We start from the raw sequence: 24,868 nt of genomic DNA, 5'->3' as shown, positions 1-24,868 counted from the left end.
ATGTTACAGATCCGACCATATCTTTTAAAAACTTTTATCTAACCATTTCTAATTTCTCTCAGTGGGAAGAAAAACTGAGTCAATTATGCATAAAATTGTTCAAGAGAAATCATACTGTACCCTATCTACTTCTTTAAGCCAAAAAAGCATGAATGTAGAAATAAACAAACCTCTGTTAGACGAATCAAAGATTCTAGCTGCCTTGTAGTGATTGGTGAGCTATTTAACCGTTGACTCTGTTTCCGGAGCTCCAGGTAAAAATCTTGAAGAACTTGTGCTGCTTCTGTGGATAGCCTTGGGTAGACATACTGTCGAGCATAGCCAATGTACTTTCTCAGCAACTGGTGGGGAATGGGATCTATTGTTTCTCCAGGAACCACCTGAAGCACGATAAAAAGGCTCAAGAGTTTAAGGATAAGTAGCAAATAAAATCTTTCTGCTAAAATTACTTGTTTAGATAAATATAAAATTCTAAAAGACCCTCCAAATAAATACAACACTGTAGTCGTAGCTCTTGTTCTGACTTAAATTATTTCAAATGAAGTTTACATAAACTCTAGAATATTATAAAACGTTTTGGTGTGAAAGTTTATATGCTACTGCTCTACAGTAAGCCACATACTGAACTTTGACATTCCAACAGAACAAAATTGAATGATTAAGGAGAAGAAACATTGATACCTTTAGTCTTTCTGATAATGGTTTCTCAGAAACCACTTCAAGTATAGAAGTATTTGATTCTTGACTATTCATACGACCTACTGTAGCACTGCTAACAGTTCTTTGCTTTCCAGCTCTTATTGCAATCACATGTTCAGAGAGTAAGTGGTCATGATGCTCATTTGGGGTGTCTAACAGGATAAAGACCAAATCAAATCTGGATAGTAGGGCACTCCCCATTCTAAGAAGCATGAAAGAAAGAAGAAACAATGATTGGAATCAAAGCAAATAGGAAAACTAGAAAACTGTTTACTTGCTTGTTTACCATTCAAGAGCCATGGAAAACTTTAAAAAAATCAAGCTTTTGTTTAAAGAAATAAGCAAATAGCTTTTTGGATTCAATATATCAACCCACTCCAACCCCTTCAATATGTGCACAAGAATTACATGTATTAATACTTCCTCTGGGTTGGTTGAGGACGTGGCCCTTTCTCACATAATCAAAACCACTGAATTCTTCTTTATGCTCCATTGCCACTAACTGACAATAATGCTATATGACATATAAACGTTTATCTAGTTGGGTAGTTTTTAATCTTTTCTGATCTTTCCATTGAGTCTCTCAAAGTACCTATGTCCCATTTAGAAGTAAAAAAATCCCACTTTTTTTTAAAAGCGCGTCTACATGTCTATTAGTCATTATAATAAAAATGCTGTGTTATATTTAGTTATCTTCTTTGAACCCACCAATCCAGGTAACTCCTCTGAGAGGAAAATGAAATTCAGAGTGATTAAAGAATTTGACCAAGGTCCCAAAGTAGGTTTAAGATACCACTAAAAACCAGAATCTAAGTGCCCCAGATTTTTGTTAATAGACCTTTCTGATCTTTCCAATACAGCACTTTGTAACTAATGGATTGATTTTTATGGCGGTGGTGGTACAGAAATACCCCCAAATCTCCAAGTACAATTTTATATTTTACTGTGCTTCAAAGACAATTTCTATAAATGTATAAATTAGTAAACATTAGGAAATTAGTTTTTCCCCCCACCAGACTTAAGGTTCTCACTTTTGCATTGCTTAAAATTATTTTTCCCTTTTCATACATTTGTCCAACGTGTGCAAAATGAATTAGAAGAGAAAGCATACAGATAAAAACATTGTAAAAAAAGTAGGATTATTCCACATAAAGTATGTAACATGCTCTCCTCATGTAAAGCACAGATATGTTCTCCTATCAGAATACAAATTCACTTTCATTCTCATAATTGCTACTTTCTTTCCACTGTACAGTCTTACCATAGTTTTAAGTTGTTTCCAATTTTTGGCAATGATAATGAAGCAATACCCACAATGTAAACACATCTTTGTGTGCTTGCGTGACTATTTTTGTGAGCAGGATTTCTAAAAGTAGAATGGCTGGAACACATGGAATGTACATTTAAAATTATGATAAACACACCAAGTTGTCCTTCAAAATTGTGAGAACCAATTTCTCCATTCCTTTGCTAATAATGATTACGGATATTTAAAATGTTTGCCAATCTTGTAGATCTCAATGGTATTTCATTGTTTTAATTTATAGTGTTTAACCACATTTTTGTACATTTATTGGACACTTACAACTTCTGTGAACTATCCATTTATGTCTTCAATTATCTTTTTCTTATTGATTCAGTATCTTAAAGGCATAAATATTTGAGGGGACTTACTTTAAATTCTCAGAAACTGTTTTGGCTTTGTTGTAGTGTCCTCCAACTGGATTTGCAGCAGCAATAATGGAAGTTCTTGCAGGAAGGCTGCAAACCACACCAGCCTTAGCAAGACTAATACTTTGCTGCTCCATGGCTTCTAATAAGGCTTGATGCTGATTCCCCATCTTATCAAATTCATCTATTCCACAAATACCTACAATCGCAGTAGAACAACACAGACAAATACAAGTTTCCTTTGGTCAAGTTCCAGATTTTACAAGACAGGAACTGTTCCATAATACAAAATTATTTCCATTTGTTTCCAGCAGTTAAATTTATAAAATGTCATACGATGGAGAATTGCTACTTCTTTTGCAGCAAATAATACACTTGTCTTATTTAACTAAGTTTTACATAATATTTGTTCCGTCAGTATTTTTAATAGGCAAGGCACTATGCTGTGAGGGTTATGAATATGAAGAGCCAAGAGTGACCCTCAAAATGCTTAAGGACTTAAATTCAATCAGGTGAGATAAGAGATATATATATATATATGTATATATATATACACACACACACATTCAAGAAGTATATTTCAAAAATTATAAGAGATATGCATAACTCTATGAGTTTTCTGTGGTGGGAAGGAGTTAAAAGAGGAAGGAAAATCTGGAGAGGTTGCAAGAGCAAGGTGCTGTCTGAGCTAGGTCTTTTGGAAGCAGCAGGACAGCATGATTAGGGAGGAAAAGCATGGGCTCTAAAGTCAGAAGACTTGAGTGCTGAGTGCAGTTCTCAGCAATCCCAGGTATTGACTGTACACTTGCAGGGAAATCACGTAACCTTTTAAAACATAATACAAAGCGTCACTACTGACTGAAAGCATTAGCATGTGCCAGGGATGTTATGTTGAATCCACAAGTTATTGGAGACCCTCAACCATTACCTTGTAATATTTGTCCTCCCTGCTCCCCATACCAATTAGTTTAGCAGTGAGGGGGTCCCCTCTGGAGGGTTATGCTGTGGTTAAACTGCTGTCTATGTACTGTACACCTAAGTAAGCCTTGCTAGCTCAGAGGTGTATGTGGAAAATAAATGCTTATTAGTCTTGTTTATTTCAAGCAGCTTTTCTTATATCTCGGAATCTACTTCTGGTTCCATTTTTGGGTCCTCTAAAGCCATGAAACTATATAATATCACCAAGAAGGTAAGTACAGACCTAGAAGACAAAAGGTCCAAGAACTGAGCACTTGAGGTACCAACAGGAAAGTGGCTGAGGAGATGACAAAACAGTAAAGACTGAGAAGGAACAGTGAGTGAAGGAGAAGAAACCCAGAAGGAGGTGGTGGCCCTGAAACCAAGCAGAGCTTCAAGTATTTCAAGGAAGGGGAATGATCAACTGTGTTAAATGTGGCTGACAGGTACTGGGTTTAGAAATGTGGAAATCACTGGCAAACCGAAAGGAATGAATGACCCTAATTGGACTGGAATCTGGGCACTGCCTGACACATGCATAGGAACACATTTCTCCAGTAAGGGTAAGGCATCACAAAGTGAAACTCAGCTAGCAAATCCCAAGGAGATTCTTGCTGAGCCTTACAACTAGATTTCTTATAAACTCTCACTCAAATCCTGAAAAAAAATAACCAATGAGGTGGGTTAAAATACACCAAAACTATCAATTCTTTCTAAAGTAACAGCTCCAATCTGTTACTGCAAGTCTTCTGTGAACAAATGATGGCATCCACCTTTTTTTCAGTCCCAAGGTACCTAGAACCATTCTGAGCTAAGTTATGGTAATACATTCAACAAGTATTTACTGTGAACCTAGATACTAAGCAATGGAAACATAGCAGTCAACAAGACATCTAAATCACACCCTGCAGGGAGCTTACTGTAAAGCTTCAAAACATGAGTTAAAACAAATGAACACAAACATGATGGGTGATAATGAAATGGGAAGTGTAGGGAGCTACACATATTTTACTTGATTCACTTTTACATATGATTGCATCTGCTATAAGATTCTGAAAATGAATGGTATTAAGTACCAGTTTCAATTCTGTAGTATAAATAAAAACGATTGTACTGCATTTCCAATTATTGTCTCTGACATTCATTGTAAACTCACTGGTTAGGACTGTGCTGTCTAAATGTCTCTTGAAGTGAATGTAAAGAAATTAATTGAAAAGGGAAAGGCTGAAAAAAACGCCCCAGCATTACTGATTATTCCCTTTGGTCTCTCACCTTGATCACCAAGTACCAGGGCACCAGCTTCCAAAGCAAAATCTCCACAGCAACTATCTTTTGAAAGAGTTACAGTCAGACCAGAGGTGGTCGTGGTATTACCACAAACGTACACGCCCCGTGGAGCAACATTGCATGCTGCCTAAGGAAACAAACAGTTTAAGACAATCATCCAAAGTAAAAGGGAAATAATTGCTAACAGTAATTGTTCACAAAGGTTAGCTATATGCCAAGTATTGTTCTAAGAGCTCTACTGTACAATCTTCACCACCACCACAAGAGGAAGGTATTATTATATCCTTGTTTACTGATGTAGACACCAAGGCCTACGAAGAGTGAATGAGGAACTAAGCAGCTATAAAACTGAGAAGCCAGGATTCAATCAAACCCAGGCAGTCTGACTTGAGTCTATAGTCACATAAATATTCAACACAATTCCATTTTATGTTTCATTTTCAAGTTCAAGTGGCAAAAACATGAGTACCAATTTTAATTTCAAAGTCCCCAATGCTTCTTTAAATATCAGGCAATAGAATGGTTCAATACATGCTTACCTTATGAGCAGATGAGCTATGGCAGGCCAGAAAAGTAAATGGCACAAGAGTTAAAAGCATGGCTCTCTGAAGCCAGGCAGATCTGTTTAAATTCTGGCTGTACTATGCACCAGCTTGGTGGCTCAGACTTCTCTGAGCCTCAACTTCCTTATGTTTTATCACAGTACTACCCTGAGGAATAAATGGAATTAATGTATGCAAGGCATGTAACCTGGCACCTAAGTGCCTAATGTAAAGCTCCGTGTATGGCTGTGCACTGCCAAATTCCAGGGGACAGCATTCACACTGCTATCTATGTCAATGGCATACTCTGGACTTAGGCAGTGCACACCTCCAGTGACCCTATGATGTTGGCTCAAGAAATACTATCATATTTGTTACTTATAACTCCTTATTTGTTAGTCTTTCTGAGAAACCTTACAATTTTCTGACAGTGTGATGGTTTACTAAATGGCCAGAGGAAAATAGGATTAAAAATACAAGGTAATGGCTCATAACTGCTAGTGTTAGCCTAATTTTTAAAAACCCATGCAATACCCTCTACTGTTTGGAATGTTTAATTTCCACTAACATTACAGCTTCTATTTTTAAATTGAGCCAAGGGTTTTAAAGGCATTACTCCAGGTTTGAAAAATAAGAAAAACTGCCAGGCCGGGCGTGGTGGCTCACACCTGTAATCCTAGCACTCTGGGAGGCCGAAGCAGGTGGATCGCTCGAGGTCAGGAGTTCGAGACCAGCCTGAGCAAGAGTGAGAACCCATCTCTACCAAAAAAAATAGAAAGAAATGATTTGGACAGCTAAAAATCTATATAGAAAAAATTAGCCAGGCATGGTGGCGCATGCCTGTAGTCCCAGCTACTCAGGAGGCTGAGGCAGTAGGATCGCTTAAGCCCAGGAGTTTGAGGTTGCTGTGAGCTAGGCTGATGCCATGGCACTCACTCTAGCCTGGGCAACAAAGCGAGACTCTGTCTCAAAAAAAAAAAAAAAGAAAAAGAAAAACTGCCAATGTAATCCTTTGGTATTAAAACCTTTTCAGTACCATTAGCTGTATTTTGGAACCATTATGTGACACCAAGAGGCATTACTTAAATAACAAAAAAAAAGAAAAAAAAAGAGACAGAGAGTTTTATATACTGTAAGCAACATGTATAAATTAAATTATAAGATTTATTTGTAAAGATAATCAGACACTGTAGGGTTTACACCAGGATTCCATGTATAATACATTAATTCCAAAGTTTCCCAAACATACACACACACAGACACACACACACACACACACACACAGCTTCAAAAGACAGAAGAGAAAGCTGTAACAATCCAGATCCCCACATGTGCCTTTCCCTGCATGTTCTGGCTAAGTACCCTGTTTTCATCTTTATTATGAACTTTGTTTCACCTACAGGTGGGTACTCTGTGTCTCAGTTGTCAGGCTTGTAGCAAGGGCTTGGAACAGAATTTATTGTTTAAAAGTCGGCGCAGTTAGCCAAAAGGAACCCAACATAGATGAAATGTCAGATTACGAATTACAAGGATGACTGGTTTAACAGCCAACCACAGGGAATAAAGGATGACTCAGACATGAAGGGTAGTGAGTTTATCATGTAATGACAAAATCAAAGCAGTCCCCAATGCTAGGCGCACATCAGAGTCACCTGTGGAGGGTTATCATGTACAGACACTAGGACCTTAACTTGGAGACTCTTAATTCCATTTGCTATGGAATTCCAAAATACTATGGGGCAGCCCACAGTATTTTCAAAGAGCTCCAAAGGGGATTCTGATATACAGCCAGGGCTCCCAACCCTGGGACAAAGATCCAGCAGTCACAGGGCTACAATTTACCAAAGGGCCAGAAAGTTCCTGGTCTGGTCACATTTTCCGCACTGAGTGGGAAGAGGAGGCTCACGGGCATTCTTAGAAAGGACATTATAGCTGGCTCACCAGGTGTCACTCTGAGGAAACCACAAGCATTCCGACAAGCAGCACCTTCTGGAGCTATCATAAACCCAGGAGAGGATAACCACTAGGCTCTAATTGGCAGAAGCAGAATCTTCTTTGGGATCAAAAACTGACTGGTCACAGAAGTTGCCTTGACTTAGTGGAGATGTATACGGACAGATCTCGTATCTTTACCACACTGTTCTTAAAGCCCAATACATATTTGTATGAAGAAAGAATGGGTCATCATTACTTCCTTAAACTGTTCTGTTCATAGGTGAAGTCATGTCACAACAATAAAGACTAACAGTCTGACGATGAGCAATTAAAGTCTCAAAAAAAAAAAAAAAAAGACTAGCATTCTGGATACAAAAAGGGATTAGAGAAATGGTTAACATTTCATAATGCTGATGTCTCAACCAGGATGTCTGTGTATATAGCCTGTGTGAAGGAGAGTGGCTCAACTTAAAAATAGGGTCAGATATAAGTTACATATTATTCACACAAACCCCAATTCACTTATACCACCAAACTATATCCTCTGGAACACAAATACTACATGCTTTAAGAAAATTCCCTTATGAATTATTCATGCATTTAATAAGTAAAAGGCCAAATACTAAATGACTGAGTTTCTACCTGTAGCATCTGACTCTTTCCTAAGCCTGGATCTCCAACAACAAGGATGTGTGGGTCTCCTCGAATTGGAATTCTGTTTTTGTCATCTGCATATTTCTGGCTTCCTCCAAAGAGTGCTAATGCCAAACCTGCTTTAACAAGCTCAAGTGAGAAAGAAGAGAGAGGGGAGGGAAAACAGAAGTAAGAAAAACATAAAGATGACTAGCAAAACGGGTGTTCGTCCTTCAGTGTTTACAACATTGATTTGTTTAGGCATTTTTTTTAAAGCATGATTGAACTTTAATTTTTTTCTAAGAAAAGTCTAAAAACAAACTTCTATGATGTAAATGATTAAAAAGCAAAAACTTGAAAGCCTTTATAAATCAGAGAGGTATCTTAGAAATTACTAAGACCTACTTTACAAGACATAAATCCATTCCACAAAAATGAAAAATACCTGTTAATTTCTGCTTTAACATTAACAGTATCCAGTCACTTTAAAAGAAGCCCATTTCTATTAACTTTAATTGGCAGTAACTTTTTCTTATAAGGGACTATAGTTTGCCTCTCATATCATTCATTTACAAAAAATAAAGAATCATATTAAAATACGAATAACTGGCCAACAGAAATTACCTATTTTTTGAAAAGTCTTTATATATTTTTGCCAGTTTTATATATACATACACTTTTTGAGTGAAGATGAAGTAAAATACTTACTTCATGACCAAAAATGACAGGGCAAAGAGAGCTGAAAAACAAAATACAACTTATAAAAATTCTAACTTATACTTCATTGGTCCATTAGAAGATCCACTTTACAGTTTAACTTGCTTTAGTTAGCATGAAAAAAAGACAAATATAAAAAATTTATGTCCCTTAAAACAATTTAAAAAATTTTATTCTTACAGTAAGTTTCTCAAAATTTTTGGTTAGTCTATAAACAGAAGAATGCTTTAAAAACTGTGCCTATATAAGGGAGATAGGCTACTTATAAAGCAACTTAAAGTAACCAAATATGCTATTGATCTTTTCACAGAACTAACCTTTAAAATGCATCATAATCAGTCTTCCACTTTAGGATACAGGATTATATTGTATTTTACATGAATAGACATCTTTAGATCTATGCATTTAAAGGACTAAAGAATGAACTCAGTACATAATATTTTAAGATGAGATAAAATTTCATTTGTTTCAGTTCAATTCAAAGGGTCAGACTTATATAAAGCACATGTACATTTAGTAATTTTATAAGCAAGGAACAAACAAAAATGGACATGGTAGAAGAGAAAAAAATCAGTAGTAAAATGTAACTCTTAATTCCATCTTAATATATGTAAACACAGAAGTTGGTGTCCTACCCACATCCCCTTGGCACTCACTGTTCAGCATGTTCCTGCATAATCACTGCTGGCTTCCTACCAAGCAGCTGCACCTATCTGCCAAAGAGTTTTCCTCGGCCACAGAAGTGTCATCAGCACGCAGGATGAGCCGGGGTGTTTAATATCCCTGGGAGTAGCCCCAAATCTAGGCTCTTAGATGGAAAAATACTGAAGCTAGTTTTATACAGTGTAGTGTTCCAGAGGCCCAGGAAGACTATGCCCCAGATGCTGGTGGTAACCTGTTCATTACGGCACCATACGCTGACTGTCATCCCTTCTCTGTATTACTTCCCCATTCCCCTACCAGTACTTCTGGGATCACCCCCCAAATAAACTACATTTACCCAAATCATTGCTGCTGAAGAAACCTAAACTAAAACATAACCTGACACTGTCTTCTCCATTCTCCTTTCATGGTCCTCCTTATACTATCTAGCATGGATCAACAAATATTCTCAGAGGGTCAGAAAGTATTTTCAGCTTTGCACGCTATCCTGTCTCAGTTACAACTACTCACCTTGTAGTGTGAAAGCAACTATTAACAATATGTAAATAAATTAGGTGGGGATGTGCTCTAATAAAATTTTATTTACAAAAACAGGCAGCCTGCCTAGTTTGCCAATCCCTGCTAGATTCATAAATGGAGGACCACGAAAAATTCTAAAATTATCAATATAGGGGAAAAAAGCAACAGTAGGAAGAAAACTCAAGTTTTTCATACTAATCTTCTGTAAGTATGGCAGAAGGCAGACCACTAAAATGTTCACTTTTCATTTATATAACTGGTAAGAGGAATCAATCAAAGAGGTGTTTGGATCTTCAACCAGGTTGCCCCTTGGCTGTCTGCTCACAGAGCACTCACCGATAGATAACTCCCCCATCCTAAGTTAAAGCGCCCTGTCTCCAAAGGTGAATCTGGATGGCTACGTATTCAGAGGGAAGTCTCTGAGGGTTTAAGGATAAAGAACCCCTGAGGAACTCTATTCTTTACTCAGTTGGCTAATTAACATATTAAAAGCAAAATGAAAAAGCATCAAATTCTCTTAGAGCTCAGAGCCTAGGTGAACAGGAAAGCATGACAAAATCAATTTTTCTAATACAATGCATTTCAAAATCCTAGTTCTTTACCTCCCTTAGGTGCATCTATTATTCATTCTCTTGTTTTCCCCTATTTCTTCAAAATCATCCAAAACATTGTCAAAAATAATTAAAAATAACAGCATGTTGAGTTAGTTAAGTACATTATGAAATCCCACTTAACCTTCAGAACAACCTTCTCAAGTAGGTTTTCGCATTTCTATTTTTAGATGATAAAAATGAAAGAGAAATTAAATAACATGCCCCAGATCACACTGGAAGGAAATGGCCAAAGCAGGATTCTTAGGTTTGTCTCCAAAGAAAAGCTCAACCACTGAAGCAAAAATGCCTCTACTTTGCTCCTTCTCTACTGCATGAAATGGCACAGAAATAAAGACTATTATTGAACACACCAAATATAAGTGACTTCTATTTGAATCTCTACAAACAACATCCTACATACAACTAATTGAAATGATTTTGGAATTCATTGTTCTCTCTTCTGTTGAGCAACAAACTTCCCTAAATATCTCTTATTGTTTAAACTAGAGATCAGCAAACTTTTTCTGTAAAGGGCCAGAGCATAAATACCTGTGAACCATATGGACAATCTCTGTCTTAAGTACTCAACTCTGCCACTGTAGCACAAAAGCAGCCATAAACACTATGTAAATGAATGAGTGTGTTATTTATGGACACTGAAATTTGACTTTCATATAATTTCATGTGTTATGAAATATTCTTTTGATTTTTTTTTTTTTTTTTGAGACACAGTCTCACTCTGTTGCCCGGGCTAGAGTGCCGTGGCATCAGCCTAGCTCACAGCAACCTCAAACTCCTGGGCTCAAGCGATCCTACTGCCTCAGCCTCCCGAGTAGCTGGGACTACAGGCATGCGCCACCATGCCCAGCTAATTTTTTCTATATGTATTTTTAGATGTCCATATGATTTCTTTCTATTTTTAGTAGAGACGGGGTCTCGCTCTTGCTCAGGCTGGTCTCGAACTCCTGAGCTCAAACGATCCACCCACCTCGGCCTCCCAGAGTGCTAGGATTACAGGCGTGAGCCACCACGCCCGGCCTCTTTTGATTTTTTTTAACCATTAAAAAAACATAAAAATCATTTTTAGAACATAGGCCAAACCAAAATGGGTGGTGAGCTGGATTTGGTCCATGGACTACAGTTTGCCAACCATTTCAAGGAGTTGTTTGTTACTTGTAGCCAAGAGCACCCCCAACACGCACATGTGTAACAAAACTTCAGATAACTGCATACATACTTGACAATGAGTTTAAACAGGTTTTCTTCAGCCTGAATCTCTTGGATGGCATAAAGGTCTTTAAGTGAGAACTCCATCAATGTTACATGCTTACACCCATCCTCAGAAGTCTTTGTTTTCTGCCCTTTGCTATTGCAAATAGAATTTGCTTCAATGTACAAAAGGAACATGCACTTGTCATTCTTATTTCGAGAACCTGTAAATTCAAAGTATTAAATACAGTAACTGGTATTCTCAATTTCTCTTACAATGACTCAACTAGAAGTAAAAGAAAGTCACAGTGAGCTACAAATGCATTTTTTGAAGGAAAAGTTTCATCTTATGTAAGCAACAAGGAATTCCCTAAATTATCTGAGATTCAGAAGGATCTTAAAAAGAGAAGAAATGAACATTGAAAAATCATTACTGAGAGACAATCAAACTGAGGAAAGAGTTATATCATACCTTCTTCAGCATTTGAGACTTTGACAATTCCAGTAACAGTCACCGTGTCTCCTGGGACACAGCTATCCACAAGATCATGTACAAGCTCACATTCTATTGTTCGTGGAATTCGACCTGCTTCTCGTTGATCATCAGACATCAGCTCCTGGATTCTAAAAAGTTAAACAGTTTTCAGTTAGAACATATACTTACTTTGGGTTGTTTCTCCAACATATTAACTATTCAGGGTCCACATGAAGCTGAGCTAAATAAAGGGCAGATTAGTTTTTTAAAAAGTTCAGTGGTGGCTGACTGCAGTGGTTCACACCTGTAATCCTCACACTTTGGAAGGCCGGAGCAGGAGGATTGCTTGAGGACAGGAGTTTCAGACCAGCCTGGGCAACATAGTAAGAACCTATCTCTACAAAAAATTTTTTGAAAATTAGCCAAGCGTGATGGCACGTGCCTGTAGTTCTAGCTACCTGGGGGACTAAAGCAGGAGGATTGCTTGAGCCCAGGAGTTCAAGGCTACAGGGCACTATCATTGTGCCACTACATTCCAGCCTGGGCAACAAAGTGAGACCTTATCTCAAAAAACTTTAATGGTTTATCTAAAATTACTTCAGCAGTTTCCAATTCAGGATGGCAGAATAAGCACATGCATTTGCCTAGTTTTCCTCCAAAATGTTCACTGAAATGAGTCACTTAAAGAGTGAAGAGAAGTTTTGGGGTATGCAGAAGTGTTACCAGCAAATGAGATACTAATAAAATTTTTGAAAACAGCAAATGGGAACATATTGACAGATAAAACAAAATGAAGTCCAGAACACACAAAGGTAAAAGTAATAAGGGTACAAGAAAAGTGGGAGCCAATGTTGTTAGCAGAGCCCTAGAGCAGCTTCCAAGTTGGATGTAGCAGGAATGGAGAGCAGGAGTAGATGGCTGTAGGAGAAAATTGGATAATCAACTAAAAGACAAGTCACAGACTAGTTGTTTAGAATTTTTTTGAAGGTAGGGCAAGAATGAGGACTTTATCGTTTGGCAAAAACTAGAGCACTATTCTTAGAAAATGGACCCATCTCCATTGGGAGGGGAGCTAAGGCGCTCAGTGAGGACAGCAGAGCTTCAGAATAAAGACTCCTCATTCTGGTATTTGAGAAGCTCTATCCCAATTCAAAAACACATTCATAAAGCAAAATATGATAGTCAAAACCCCTATCTTCTTATTCAGGGGTGAGAACTCATGAGAAAAAACTCCTATGTACCGACAAAATAGCAAAGGAAATCTATACCACCTGCTCCAAATAATTTCTCATCAGACATTTCAGGATTAAATTGCAATAATTCAGGGAGGAGAAGGGCATTTAAAAACAAAAAACTGCCTAAAAGTTTTGAGAAAATGTTGCCATCATAAAACAAGAATAAGCTGCTAAAAACAAGTGCAAAATCAGGAAAATTTAAAACACACATATATAAAAATCATATATTTATACAAAGGATACAAGAAAAAGCCAAAGAAATCTAGAAAACACTAGAAAGAAAATCAAAGGGTGAGGGAAAAGTTAAGAAAGATAAATAATCCAAGGGATACATCTGACAGGAAGCTCAAAAAGAAATCAATCAGATATTATAGAGTTGAAGACAACTCTAGAACAAAAGGACCTACCAATGTCAAGCAGGATAAGGACACAAATGGATATACCCTCACTGTTTCAGAACAACACAGATAAAATAGTTACAAAAAGGGAGGAAAGTTCAGTCCCCTCAAAGGAATGAGAATCTAACCAGCACCAGACCTCATCAAAGCAGGGAAAATTATAACAAAACAGACTTCAGTAGCCAGGCAAACTCTTATCCAGACTAAGATCCAAATAAAGACATCTTCAGACATGCAGGAACCCAGAACATTTTACTTCTCATGCACGCTTTCTGAAAATTTGAGGAAATTCTCTAGAAAAACAAAATTAGAATCTTAAAAAATAGAAGACAAAGCCCAACAGAACAGTGTGCAATCAATGCAGCAAGATCCCAGTATGAATCAGGGCTGCAGGTCTAGAGAAGGACTAATGCAGACTCAAGCATTACTGCAAAAAGTCTCTTTATCTATAGAATAAAACAATTATGTGAGGTAGTATATTATCAAAGTTTTACTATAACTAACTCATTTAAAATGAGTTTGACCAATACATTACTTTTAAAGATTCAAGAAGAAGCCTTAGTCTCTTCTCAATTGTCTACCCCAAGTGTGATTTCCTAGTATTAAGAAGTCATCATTTAAATACAATTAAAATATAAGTTTATTTTCTTATCTGTTATTTTTACTTGAAAGCAAAGAGATTTTGTTCAAATAGTTTAAATTTTTGTTCAAAGATTCAGCGTTAAACCACCCTGGATCTTCTCTGCATGTGCCCGGTGAACTCGGTACTACCTCCAATGCCCTCACCCCGCTTTCAGTGGTAAAATCCCACAGACCTGGCTGGAAATCAGACTCTACTACTCATAGGCCACACAATCATATGCAAGAGTCTTAAACATTTTCCTCTTTTTAAAATGGGGAGTCTGAAAATATCTCTGCATAGTTCAGTTAGTTATTATATATGTTTGCATTGGTTTTCACAGGGCAGAAGGGGTGAAGCTAGCTAGTATCAAGCCATCTCATCTTTTCCCTAGGTTCTTAGGTTTTTAGGACCATTCCCTGTTTCAGCTAGGTTTCCTGGAGAGCACTCTGACTTCAAAACTACCCATTATTTTATATTTAGAGATGAGTTATGGGCTGATGGCTAAAAAAAAAAAAAAAGTAATCAATTATTGAATGAAAAATACACACACAGAGAAAACTCTGACTTCCAAAAAAAAAAAAAAAGCCTATAATAAAATGCCAAATGCCTTATGGACAGTGAGAACAGGAAATGAAACATGCCCATTTCTAAGAGAGTCTTTATTTGAAAACTTCCAAAACAGTATTATTTCTATCACAGCTCATTATGTTTTTTGTTTGTTTGTTTTTGAGACAGAGTCTCGCTCTGTTGCCCAGGCTAGAGTGAGTGCCGTGGCATCAGCCTAGCTCACAGCAACCTCAAACTCCTGAGCTTAAGTGATCCTACTGCCTCAGCCTCCCGAGTAGCTGGGACTACAGGCATGCACCACCATGCTCGGCTAATTTTTTCTATATATATTTTTAGTTGGCCAGATCATTTCTTTCTATTTTTTTAGTAGAGACGGGGGTCTCGCTCTTGCTCAGGCTAGTCTCGAATTCCTGACCTCGAGCGATCCACCCACCTCGGCCTCCCAGAGTGCTAGGATTACAGGCGTGAGCCACCGCGCCCAGCCTATCACAGCTCATTATAGAATGAATCATGTAACTCTTGTTTATGGCCTATATTTAGTTCAATGAATCACATAATTGAAATATAAAATCAGCTATTTCTCATTAGCAACAGGGCATACTGTTTGCATATTAAATCCTTTATGGAATCCAATAGAGAATAAATTTCAAATAAAGACTATTATTTCAACACATAAACTCTTCATCAAATAAACCTATTATATACTTTGTCATTGTTTAGATAAAAATCACAGTAAAACGACAGATTTACTCAACAGTATGAGAGACCTAAAGCTTGCCTATTCTTTACCAGTCTGATTGCTTACTTGATTGACTGCCAGTCCATTGTAACTGTGAGAGGAGAGCTGCGGAGAGCGGTAAATGACTTCCCTCGACATGTAGGCACAGGACACTGCAACAAGAGTAATTCAGTCAGATTTTGATAAACTACAATCACATCTCAAGAAAATCCAAGTTAAAACACTTCATTTAATATTGCTTTAAAAGTTGGTCTCAGGATGCTTTTAAAGTAAAATCCACTAAGAGCGGTAATGACTTTCTATTTTCTCCTGCAATGATTTGATATCATGAGTTTTTGAGGCACTTTTCCAGCTGGTCCTTCTCACTTACTGCTCTTATTCTTTCTGCTGTGGGTATGCAAGGTGTCTTGCTCACCTCCCACACCAAGCACTCTTTCCTTCTTCTGCGCCCATGCAGTCTCCTGCTTCTTGAATGGTCCTTCTCGGTCAGACCCATAAACCTAGTCTCAATTCTCTTCGTTTCAGAAGCCTTTCCTGGGTCATCTTTAATCCCCAGCTCTCTCATCTGGCCTCCTTTTATACTGTTTATATTGTATAATATTTATTGTACCACACAGACAGTCTTCTACATATAAGCAGGGTGTGTTCAAGCTTTCAGAAGTCACTTGTTTGGCACTTGGATCTCAAGATGCATTTACAAATTCAGAGACGGTGGCAGACTGTATTTTCCAAATATGATTGTAGCAATAATTACCCTCAAGCCTTTTTAGAACCTCCCCAACTCCTCCATCAAGAGATGGAGTTTGATTAACTCTCTTGGAACCTGGGCAGGTTTGTGCCTCACTCTGTAATCCACAGAATGTCACAGAAGTGATGCCGTATGACTCCCAAGGCTAGCTCATCAAAGGCAAAGCCATTTCTGCCTATCAACTGAACCTCCGTGCCTTGAGGCTGTCAGCACCCATATAAGCAGACCGAGTGTCCTGAGCTGCCATACGTGTGCAAGCAGCCAAAAGTAGTCCACCCGGGAGACCACATGGAGAAAAAGAGATGCTTGGCCAGCCCCCAGCCACCTTGCTGTACCCCAGCCACCACCTGACTATAACTCCATGAGAGACTCTGAGCCAGAACTACCCAGCTGAGTAATCTCTCCAAACTCTGGACCCACAGAAATCATGAGAAATACTGTCTACAGAAAATATCCAGTTTAAATCAGGATTTAAATTCTGGCCCCTGAGCTAACGGCTGTGCCTTGAACCTTAAGCCAAGACAAATAGATGACACCCAGCTACTAACACCACTGATTATTCAGAACCAACAGCCAAATCTAACACAACCTGTTCTTCCAGTAAGAGAAAGAAGTCCTAGGAATTTCCAACATAAACACTTTATATTTCCATTTTAAATTCTTCAAGGAATTATTTACTAAGGATTCAACCCTATACATTAGCAAAAATTTAATAAATGCTAAATTTATTAAAGTCTAATGGTGATAAAAGCAACTCTGGAAAAGAATAACAGATAGGGCAAATATCCCTGCCATATCAAGTCGTAATAAGATCAACATAAATAAGACTGCTTAGAGTGTGTACAAAACCAATGAAATGAAACAGACTCATATGTCTACAGGAGCACCGTGTACTACCAAGGACACATTATACGTCTATGGTAATAAAGGACTTAATTAGTAAATGGTGTCAGGACAAATGACTTTCCACTTAAAAATTAGATCCCTAGGCTTTTCTTTTTAAGAGACATGGCCTCACTATGTTGCCCACGCTAGTCTCAAACTCCTGGCCTCAAGTGATTCTCCCACTTCAGCCTCCTAAGTAGCTGGAACTACACGTGTGTAGCACTATGCCTGACTTAAATCCCTAGTTTTATGCTAGTGACCAAATTAATTTCCAGATGGACACAATATTTAAATGTAAAAAAAAACAGAAAAAAAAAAACAACTTAAAAGTATTAGAACAAAATGTAGGAAATATGTTTATAATACTCAAGTGAGAAAGGGCTTCTTAAGCAGAGCATAAAATGTAAATGTTATGAGGGAAAAGACTGATCAATTTCATCATGTCAAAATGTAAAACTGTACAACAAAAAAAACACCACAAAGTTAAAAAAAAAAAAAACCAAAGACTGGGAGAAGATATTTGTAATATAAATAATCAATAATAATTATATGTATCTAGAATATACAAAGAACTCCTATACATAAACAGGAAAATGAACAAACTATATAAATAGAAAATTCAATAAAGAAGGAAACTGAATGGCCAATAAAGATATGAAATGATGCTCAACCATAACAGAAATCATAGAAATTCACATTATAAATGAAATACTATTTTACACCCACCAGACTGTCAAAAATTAAAAAGTATAACAATACCAAGTGTTAATCAAAATATGGTGAAATGGAAACTGCTTAACACTACCAGTAAGGATGCAAGTTGGGACAAATACTCTGGAAAGTAATTTGGCAACATCTAATAAAGTTAAAAATAAGTATAGCCAAAAAAAAAAAAGCATAGCCTATAACTTACAGATTCCCCTGCTTCAGAGACATGTACAAGAATGGTCTCTGCAGCATCATTAGTAATTGTAAAAAACTGGAAAAAACACAAATGCCACCACCAGGAGAATGGATAAATAGTGGCTAGCCATTTAATGGAATACCCCACAATAGTAAAAAGAGTTAGATATGTATTAAAATAGGTAGAACTCCAAAATAACAAAGTAAAAAAAAGTTGCAGAATGTTACCTTCAGTATATTCCATATGTACACACAGCACAACAAAACTAACCCTGCATATACAGTCAAGAATAAAAATTTAGACTCAAACAACACACGTCAACTTCAGAATAGTGGCTGCCTCTAAGGATAGAACAAATGAAAAGAAACTGGGGAGGGGAACAGAGAGACTTCAACTTTAATTACAATTCTTTGTATTTGCTACAAACTAAGCTAAAATAACAAAATATTAATGATTTGCCAACTTATAATGCTGAATACACAGATGTTAATTACATTATTCTCTGCATTATTCTATAGCTGTAAAATCTAGTTTAAAAAAGTTAACAAAGAAAAAAGAACCAAACACATCACTTCCAAACAGTAGAAGGACTAAAGGGAAACATACCCTGATGTGTTTACCTACGAAGTCAAAATATAGAAATATGAAGGGAAAGGATCCACATTAACTTCAGGATAATGATTATCTCGGGGAATAGTACAGGCAAAGGGTAAAAAAGAGACAATTGTATCAGTAATGCTTTGTTATCTTTAAAAATATATCTGGTGTTAAAAAACATAAATTCTGGGTGGCATGTAAAGAAATGTTTTATTTATTTCTATATTTTCTGTACCCTAAGGTATTTCATAATTTAAAAATTGAAAATAAAAAATAAAAATAAGCTCTGTGTTCAGAAACACTGGGACGTATTTTCTGTAAATTGATTAGCCTTCTTTACCAAGATAATAAAGAAGCAGTTAAAGAAGACATCACCTTTGTGGGAAGACTATATTTTCCATCTGGAAGGGAAAGACTCTGAACTTCTCCACATGCAGCACAAAGAAAAGCCATCTTGGTGCAAAGAGGCTTTATATTACTGACACGAACCACTGTTCCTCTTAGAGCAATGTATTTTCCATAATAATTTGCTCGCACATTCTTGAGCTGTGTCAAAGGTTCATAGTTGTATATTCTAAACACAAAACAGGAACACATTTATCTATAAATTTACAATGAACAGAAAGTTGATGTTGTCTGTATTTTCACAAGTTCCTTTCAGAAGTAACTATGCAATTCTCAAACCATATCCTTCTTTTACACAGCAGAAATTTCACAAAAAATTAAATCATTCTTAAAAATAAAAAAAAAATGCTAAATCTTCCCCTTTCTTCTTATCCCATAGGCTCTTTTCTAGGGAAAAAGAAAATAAACTTAAAAAAAATAAAAGGAACAAAGTAAGGCCAAAAGGAAAATCTACAGATTAAAAAACTTTGAGGTTTCTAACTTCTTTTTAAAGAACTATAAGGAAATGCCTTCTACAAATTCTGGAAAAGAAAAACAAAATTCTGATGATTACCGTATAAATCTCTTCTAATGAGTTTAAAATCTTAGAATAAAGATGAATTTTTAAAAATTTCATTTATTCCCTTCTATCTAATAGAAACTTAATAATTTAACAACATATATACCACTTTGTGTATTACAGGTTAAGTATATCCTCTATCCAAAATGCTTGGGACCAGAAGTGTTAAGGATTTTTTTTCAGATGTTTAAATATATACATTACCAGTTAAGCATTCGAAATGTTCCAATGGACATTTCCTTTGAGTGTCACGTTGGTGCTCAAAAAGTTTTTAATTTTGAAGCATTTCGGATTTTGGATTTTCGGATTAGGAATGCTCAACGTGTACATAGATTATTAAATTTACACAGCAGGGTCTTGGTAAGTTGACATCCAAAACCAATGTTTACAAAAATCTGCTGGCTGGGAAATTTAGGAAGAAAATGTTGAGTTCTATCATGATCTCTCTGAGTAATTTACAGTGGGTTCATTTTGATACAATGATCAATGAGCTAGGAAGGAACTCATACCCTTTTTAGCAATTCCTTTGTTTTTATAAAATTAGGTTCTCATTCTATAGTCTTCAATGCCCTATTCCAAATAATACTTTAATCCCAGCAAATTCCTCACCTTACATGAATGTGTGGCACATTTACCATTGTTTCTCCATCACTAGATAATCCTTCCTGGGCTTGTAATTCAGCTGCATGCGTTTCAAGGTCCTTAGTTAATACCTAAACAGGACAGAAATTTACTCTAAAGTTGGAAAACAAAATATCCTCTTTAAGCAGAACTCTAAAGAGAGTATGAAGTTTATGAATAAAAACAGTTTAGAACAAAATAAAAACAGAACAAAACTCTAACAGCCCTTTAAAAATGTGACATTTAATTGTGACTACTTATTTTATAGTGGATTATGTTTTACTTGAGATTTTCTTGTCTCTGGACTGGAAAACTCTAGCATTCTTGTCTGCTATTTTCTGTCCCAATGAAACCTAACATTAAAAATCTTCATATTAGCCCCCAAAACCATTATCTCCTGGTTCTAATAATAATTTTTTTTTTACTTCTCCATATTCACTGATTTATCAAGACAGAGAAAATAAAGATGACCTTTAAAATACCTAATACCCATTCCCTTAGCATTTAACATTAAATAAATATTTAATACCTACTTGTGTACAAAGCAGTTTGCTGACAATCTAAGATACAAAATAAGATAGATATATATAACTGTTATAAGGACCATAAAGATTTACAGACAAAATACCATGAGAGTTTGAAAAAGTGCCATGAGAAAGGTTTCACAGTGAGACAACTGAGCTAGGCCCAAAAACTCTGGATACACAAGGTGAAGGGAATTCTTTTTTTTTTTTTTTTTTTGAGGCAGAGTTCCGCTCTGTCACCCTGGCTAGAGTGCCGTGGCATCAGCCTAGCTCACAGCAACCTCAAACTCCTGGGCTCAAGCAATCCTCCTGCCTCAGCCTCCCGAGTAAGCTGGGACTACAGGAATGCGCCACCATGCCCAGCTAATTTTTTCTATATATTTTTAGTTGTCCAGGTAATTTCTTTCTATTTTTTAGTTGAGACAGGGTCTCGCTCTTGCTCAGGCTGATCTCAAACTCCTGAGCTCAAACGATCCTCCCACCTTGGCCTCCCAGAGTGCTAGGATTACAGGCGTGAGCCACCTCGCCCAGCCGGAATTCTATGTTGAATGGACAGCAAGTGCAAAAGGTAGCAGTATTTAGACAATACTAGAGGGAGCTCAGTTTAGTTGGAATGTAGTGAATGAAGGACAGTAGCGGAGAAATGAAGTTGAGTCAGATCATGGAAGGCTTCAATGCCACATAAAGGAGTGTCATTTCATTTGGTAGAAAACAGTCATCACAGTTTCCCAGAAGAGATCATGTTTTATAAAGCATAGCAACAGTTTAGGAATGATAATAAAGGCTTAGCCTAATACAGAAGCAGTAAGGATGGAAAGGAGGTGGATTTAAAAGAAATTTTAGAAAGAGAAATGAAAAGATGTGGTGACTTGGATATGGGGAAATAATGAGTCAGTGAAGTCTGAAGACAGCCGTCAAGACTCCCAGTTTAGGGTTGCTAAGCAAATGTACACATCTTTATGATGAACTATTCCTGGAACCTGGATATCCTTACCTTCCCTACTCTATGTCCAAATTCTAGCTACCCCTTTAAGACCTAACAAACCCCACCATTTATATAGTCTTCTTCTGAACTTTCCCCATTCTTCCCCAACAGTTGAGGGTCTTTTCTTTACCTGTATGAGTGCACCCAGCACTTTGTGCCTGTCCTGAGATTTGCTATTCTTTACCCTGAAGCATTTATCTGTTTGTTGGCCTAAAAAAACCTTTCACATATGCTGTGTCACTTGAACCTTAAAAAACTCAGGCAGGCACAGTACAAATTGTAATTTCCATTTGATATACGGGGACATTGAGCAACATTAAGTGATTTGCCTTATGCCACAGAACCTAGATCTGAAGTTGGTCTTTTTGTTCCAAGTTCATAACCGATAACATGAAGATGCCTTGTCTTACCTTCCTTATGAGACAGTATAGCTCCTTGAAAAAAAGGTTTAGTTTCTGGACAATCTTTAACGAGATTAAACAAATTCAAATAAGTTAGAAATAAATGCTTTACTTAGGTAAGCTGTTGTATATAGATAACTATGAATGGTATCTTTTAGGACAGGATTGCAACTTTTCAGTTCTCGCCAAAATCTTTTGGTAAAAGCTAACTATCTTTTAGAGAAGTTACTGTCAACGTGAAATCTTCCTTTAAAATTCTGACAAAAGTCTGCATAAAACAAATATTTACCTGATGTATTGCCAAACCCATGCAAGCCAAGGTTTCCTCAGGAGCATCTCTTAATTCATTTGCTATATTTGGTATCACGTTAGTTATTTCATCATCTTTTGTCAGTTCTTTAAAATCCACCAAAATACTTCCCTTTCTTTCTATTTCATCCTATAAAATACATAAGTATTAAAACAATAATTATTTCTTGTAGTCAATTATCATAACTGGGAAATCAATTATACAATTTTTGAGAAAGCCTATAATATTTATGTGGTGATAATGGTAAGTACTATGTAAGTACAAGCTTTGGGCCAAGTATGGTTCTAATGCTTTAAATATATTAACTTATTTATGCTTCTTAACAACCCTTTCAGGTAGATATTTATACTCCTATCTCTAACTGAAAGAGAAAACTGAAGCAAAGAGAAATTAAGTAATTCACCAAAGTCCACACTGCAGCCAAATGGCAGGGATGCAGTCTAAACCAAGGCAGTCTGACTCCAGTGCCTATGATCACAATCACTAGCACCTCAATTACACTGTTCAATAAGATGACACATAAAGGTGGACTGGCAGTTTTTTTGTAAAGAATCTTACCTTGTCATAGAAATCAATATGCCTTGTGAAAAATTTTTCAAATGCTTGAATCTTCTCAATAAGAGGAGAGCTATTGCTGTAAACTAATCCAACAAATATGGCATTAGCACTAATAATCACACATGTACAAGCGTATTTTTCATGAGACAAAGGAAATACTATATACATGGTGAGCGATTGTTTTCTCATTGCTTTGTATTTTAATTACATTTAAATAAGAACTGTTATAGAATATACACTCAAGATTCTGAAACAAGTTTCGGTCTGTATAACCTGAAATGCAGACAGGAAGTGCCTCTCTCTAAAAACCCCAATATCTGGTAACTTTGCATTGAATCTCTGACATCTAACAGAACATATTAGTTCAAATAGCTTGCACAAAAAACTTAAACTAAAAATAAAACCAAAGCCAGACACATAAATTAAACTTCTATTTTGAACAAGAGATGAAGACAATCACAGTCTTCCCTGAGATCAGGGGGGAGACAGACCAATATTTAACTCTGGTCTCAAAATTGTAAAGCTATTTTTTTTTACCCTAAAGTTCTGTAATATTTGCAATTTGGTCTCCCACAGAAAAACAATATAATGAAGTAGTTTGGAACAACAGCTGGTCAAACCTAAGGCACTTCTTGAACTCCATCTTTAGGACTAGTCTAAAGATCACTTATAATGTAGTGTACTAAGCTACCTCTTAGGGGAATAACATGAGTATTGGGGTGGCTAATGCATCCTAAAGCAACCAAAGACCACATTTGAAGCACATCTGTCTACTTAATAGGAAAAAAAAACAGACTCCCAGAAGAAAAAACATTTGTAAAGTACTCTATTCATTCACAAAATGAATACTGAGTGCCTGGTACAGGGCAGGGTCCTTGACCTCAAACAGTGTAGTCCACCACAACACAAACACACACACACACACACACAAGACCCATACCTTGCCTAAAGAGATATAACAAACATACATATTTTAAGAGCACAGAAAAGATAGCTTCCCACACCTATGTAGATAGATATATAATGTTAGCTGGTTTTCTTGATTATCAAAGGGAGATTCCTTAACTGTGTTTCTACACAAAGTTACATTGGTTACTGCCTCCTGGTTCCAAGCTGACTGTTCTATTTTCTGCTCTGTGATGCTATGATCAAGATCTACACCCTCCATTTCCCAGACTCTCTTTAAGTTCTGCCCGTTGGAGGCACTTTAGAGACTGGAAGGCAGCAGAAAGAAAGGAATTTATTCTTGTTTCTAATTCTTTGCAGCAACTCTGCAGCTGCAGAACATAGCTACAGTTCCAGCCTCCAGCCCTGAGCGCCGAGTAATGTCCTCTCAGCTACCAACAGCAACCAGCTTCATTCACCACGGTGGTCTGAGCACAGCTCTGTGGGGCAATCTTCAGAGGTCCAAGCACAGCCTTGTAGAATGCCCCTCAGAAGTCAAAACAATAGCTATGCTGTACTCCCCCACTCCTGAATTCCTAGGTTTTGGTAACCTCAGAACTTCTTAACTTTTGTTCCCTCAGTCATAGTGATGGTTGCTGTTTCTTAAAATTACCACTTTCTGGGGAGTTATTGCAATTTGCTCTTTCAGTCTTCCACCTGTATATCCAATTCCCTGTATTGAAACCCCTTTTTGTTTTTGTTTTTTTTTTTTTGAGACAGAGTCTCACTTTGTTGCCCAGGCTAGAGTGAGTGCCGTGGCATCAGCCTAGCTCACAGCAACCTCACACTCCTGGGCTTAAGCGATCCTACTGCCTCAGCCTCCCGAGTAGCTGGGACTACAGGCATGTGCCACCATGCCCGGCTAAGTTTTTTTGCTATATATATTTTTAGTTGGCCAGATAATTTCTTTCTATTTTTAGTAGAGACAGGGTCTCACTCAGGCTGGTCTCGAACTCCTGACCTCG

The 24,868-nt window shown here is 37.0% G+C and overlaps 1 protein-coding gene across 2 annotated transcripts in view; it reads right to left on the bottom strand.

Moving 5' to 3' along the window:
• Window positions 1–24,868, bottom strand: part of MCM8 (minichromosome maintenance 8 homologous recombination repair factor) — a 35,326-nt gene that overhangs the window by 8,361 nt on the left and 2,097 nt on the right. For both annotated transcript variants that reach the window (XM_045529225.1, XM_045529226.1), the window contains exons 4-16: window positions 22,959–23,041; window positions 22,380–22,529; window positions 20,169–20,272; window positions 18,971–19,169; window positions 15,528–15,613; window positions 11,898–12,049; window positions 11,454–11,649; window positions 8,433–8,463; window positions 7,734–7,874; window positions 4,600–4,741; window positions 2,374–2,569; window positions 682–901; window positions 171–380 (exon numbers count right to left, since the gene is read on the bottom strand). In XM_045529225.1, the coding sequence (XP_045385181.1) occupies window positions 171–380; window positions 682–901; window positions 2,374–2,569; window positions 4,600–4,741; window positions 7,734–7,874; window positions 8,433–8,463; window positions 11,454–11,649; window positions 11,898–12,049; window positions 15,528–15,613; window positions 18,971–19,169; window positions 20,169–20,272; window positions 22,380–22,529; window positions 22,959–23,041 (1,910 nt within the window). The remainder of the gene's footprint in view (window positions 1–170; window positions 381–681; window positions 902–2,373; window positions 2,570–4,599; window positions 4,742–7,733; window positions 7,875–8,432; window positions 8,464–11,453; window positions 11,650–11,897; window positions 12,050–15,527; window positions 15,614–18,970; window positions 19,170–20,168; window positions 20,273–22,379; window positions 22,530–22,958; window positions 23,042–24,868) is intronic.

Source organism: Lemur catta, chromosome 17 (genome assembly GCF_020740605.2).
Source record: "Lemur catta isolate mLemCat1 chromosome 17, mLemCat1.pri, whole genome shotgun sequence".
In the NCBI taxonomy this organism is placed as follows: Eukaryota; Metazoa; Chordata; class Mammalia; order Primates; family Lemuridae; genus Lemur; species Lemur catta.
This window is presented reverse-complemented; position numbering and strand designations above follow the sequence as displayed.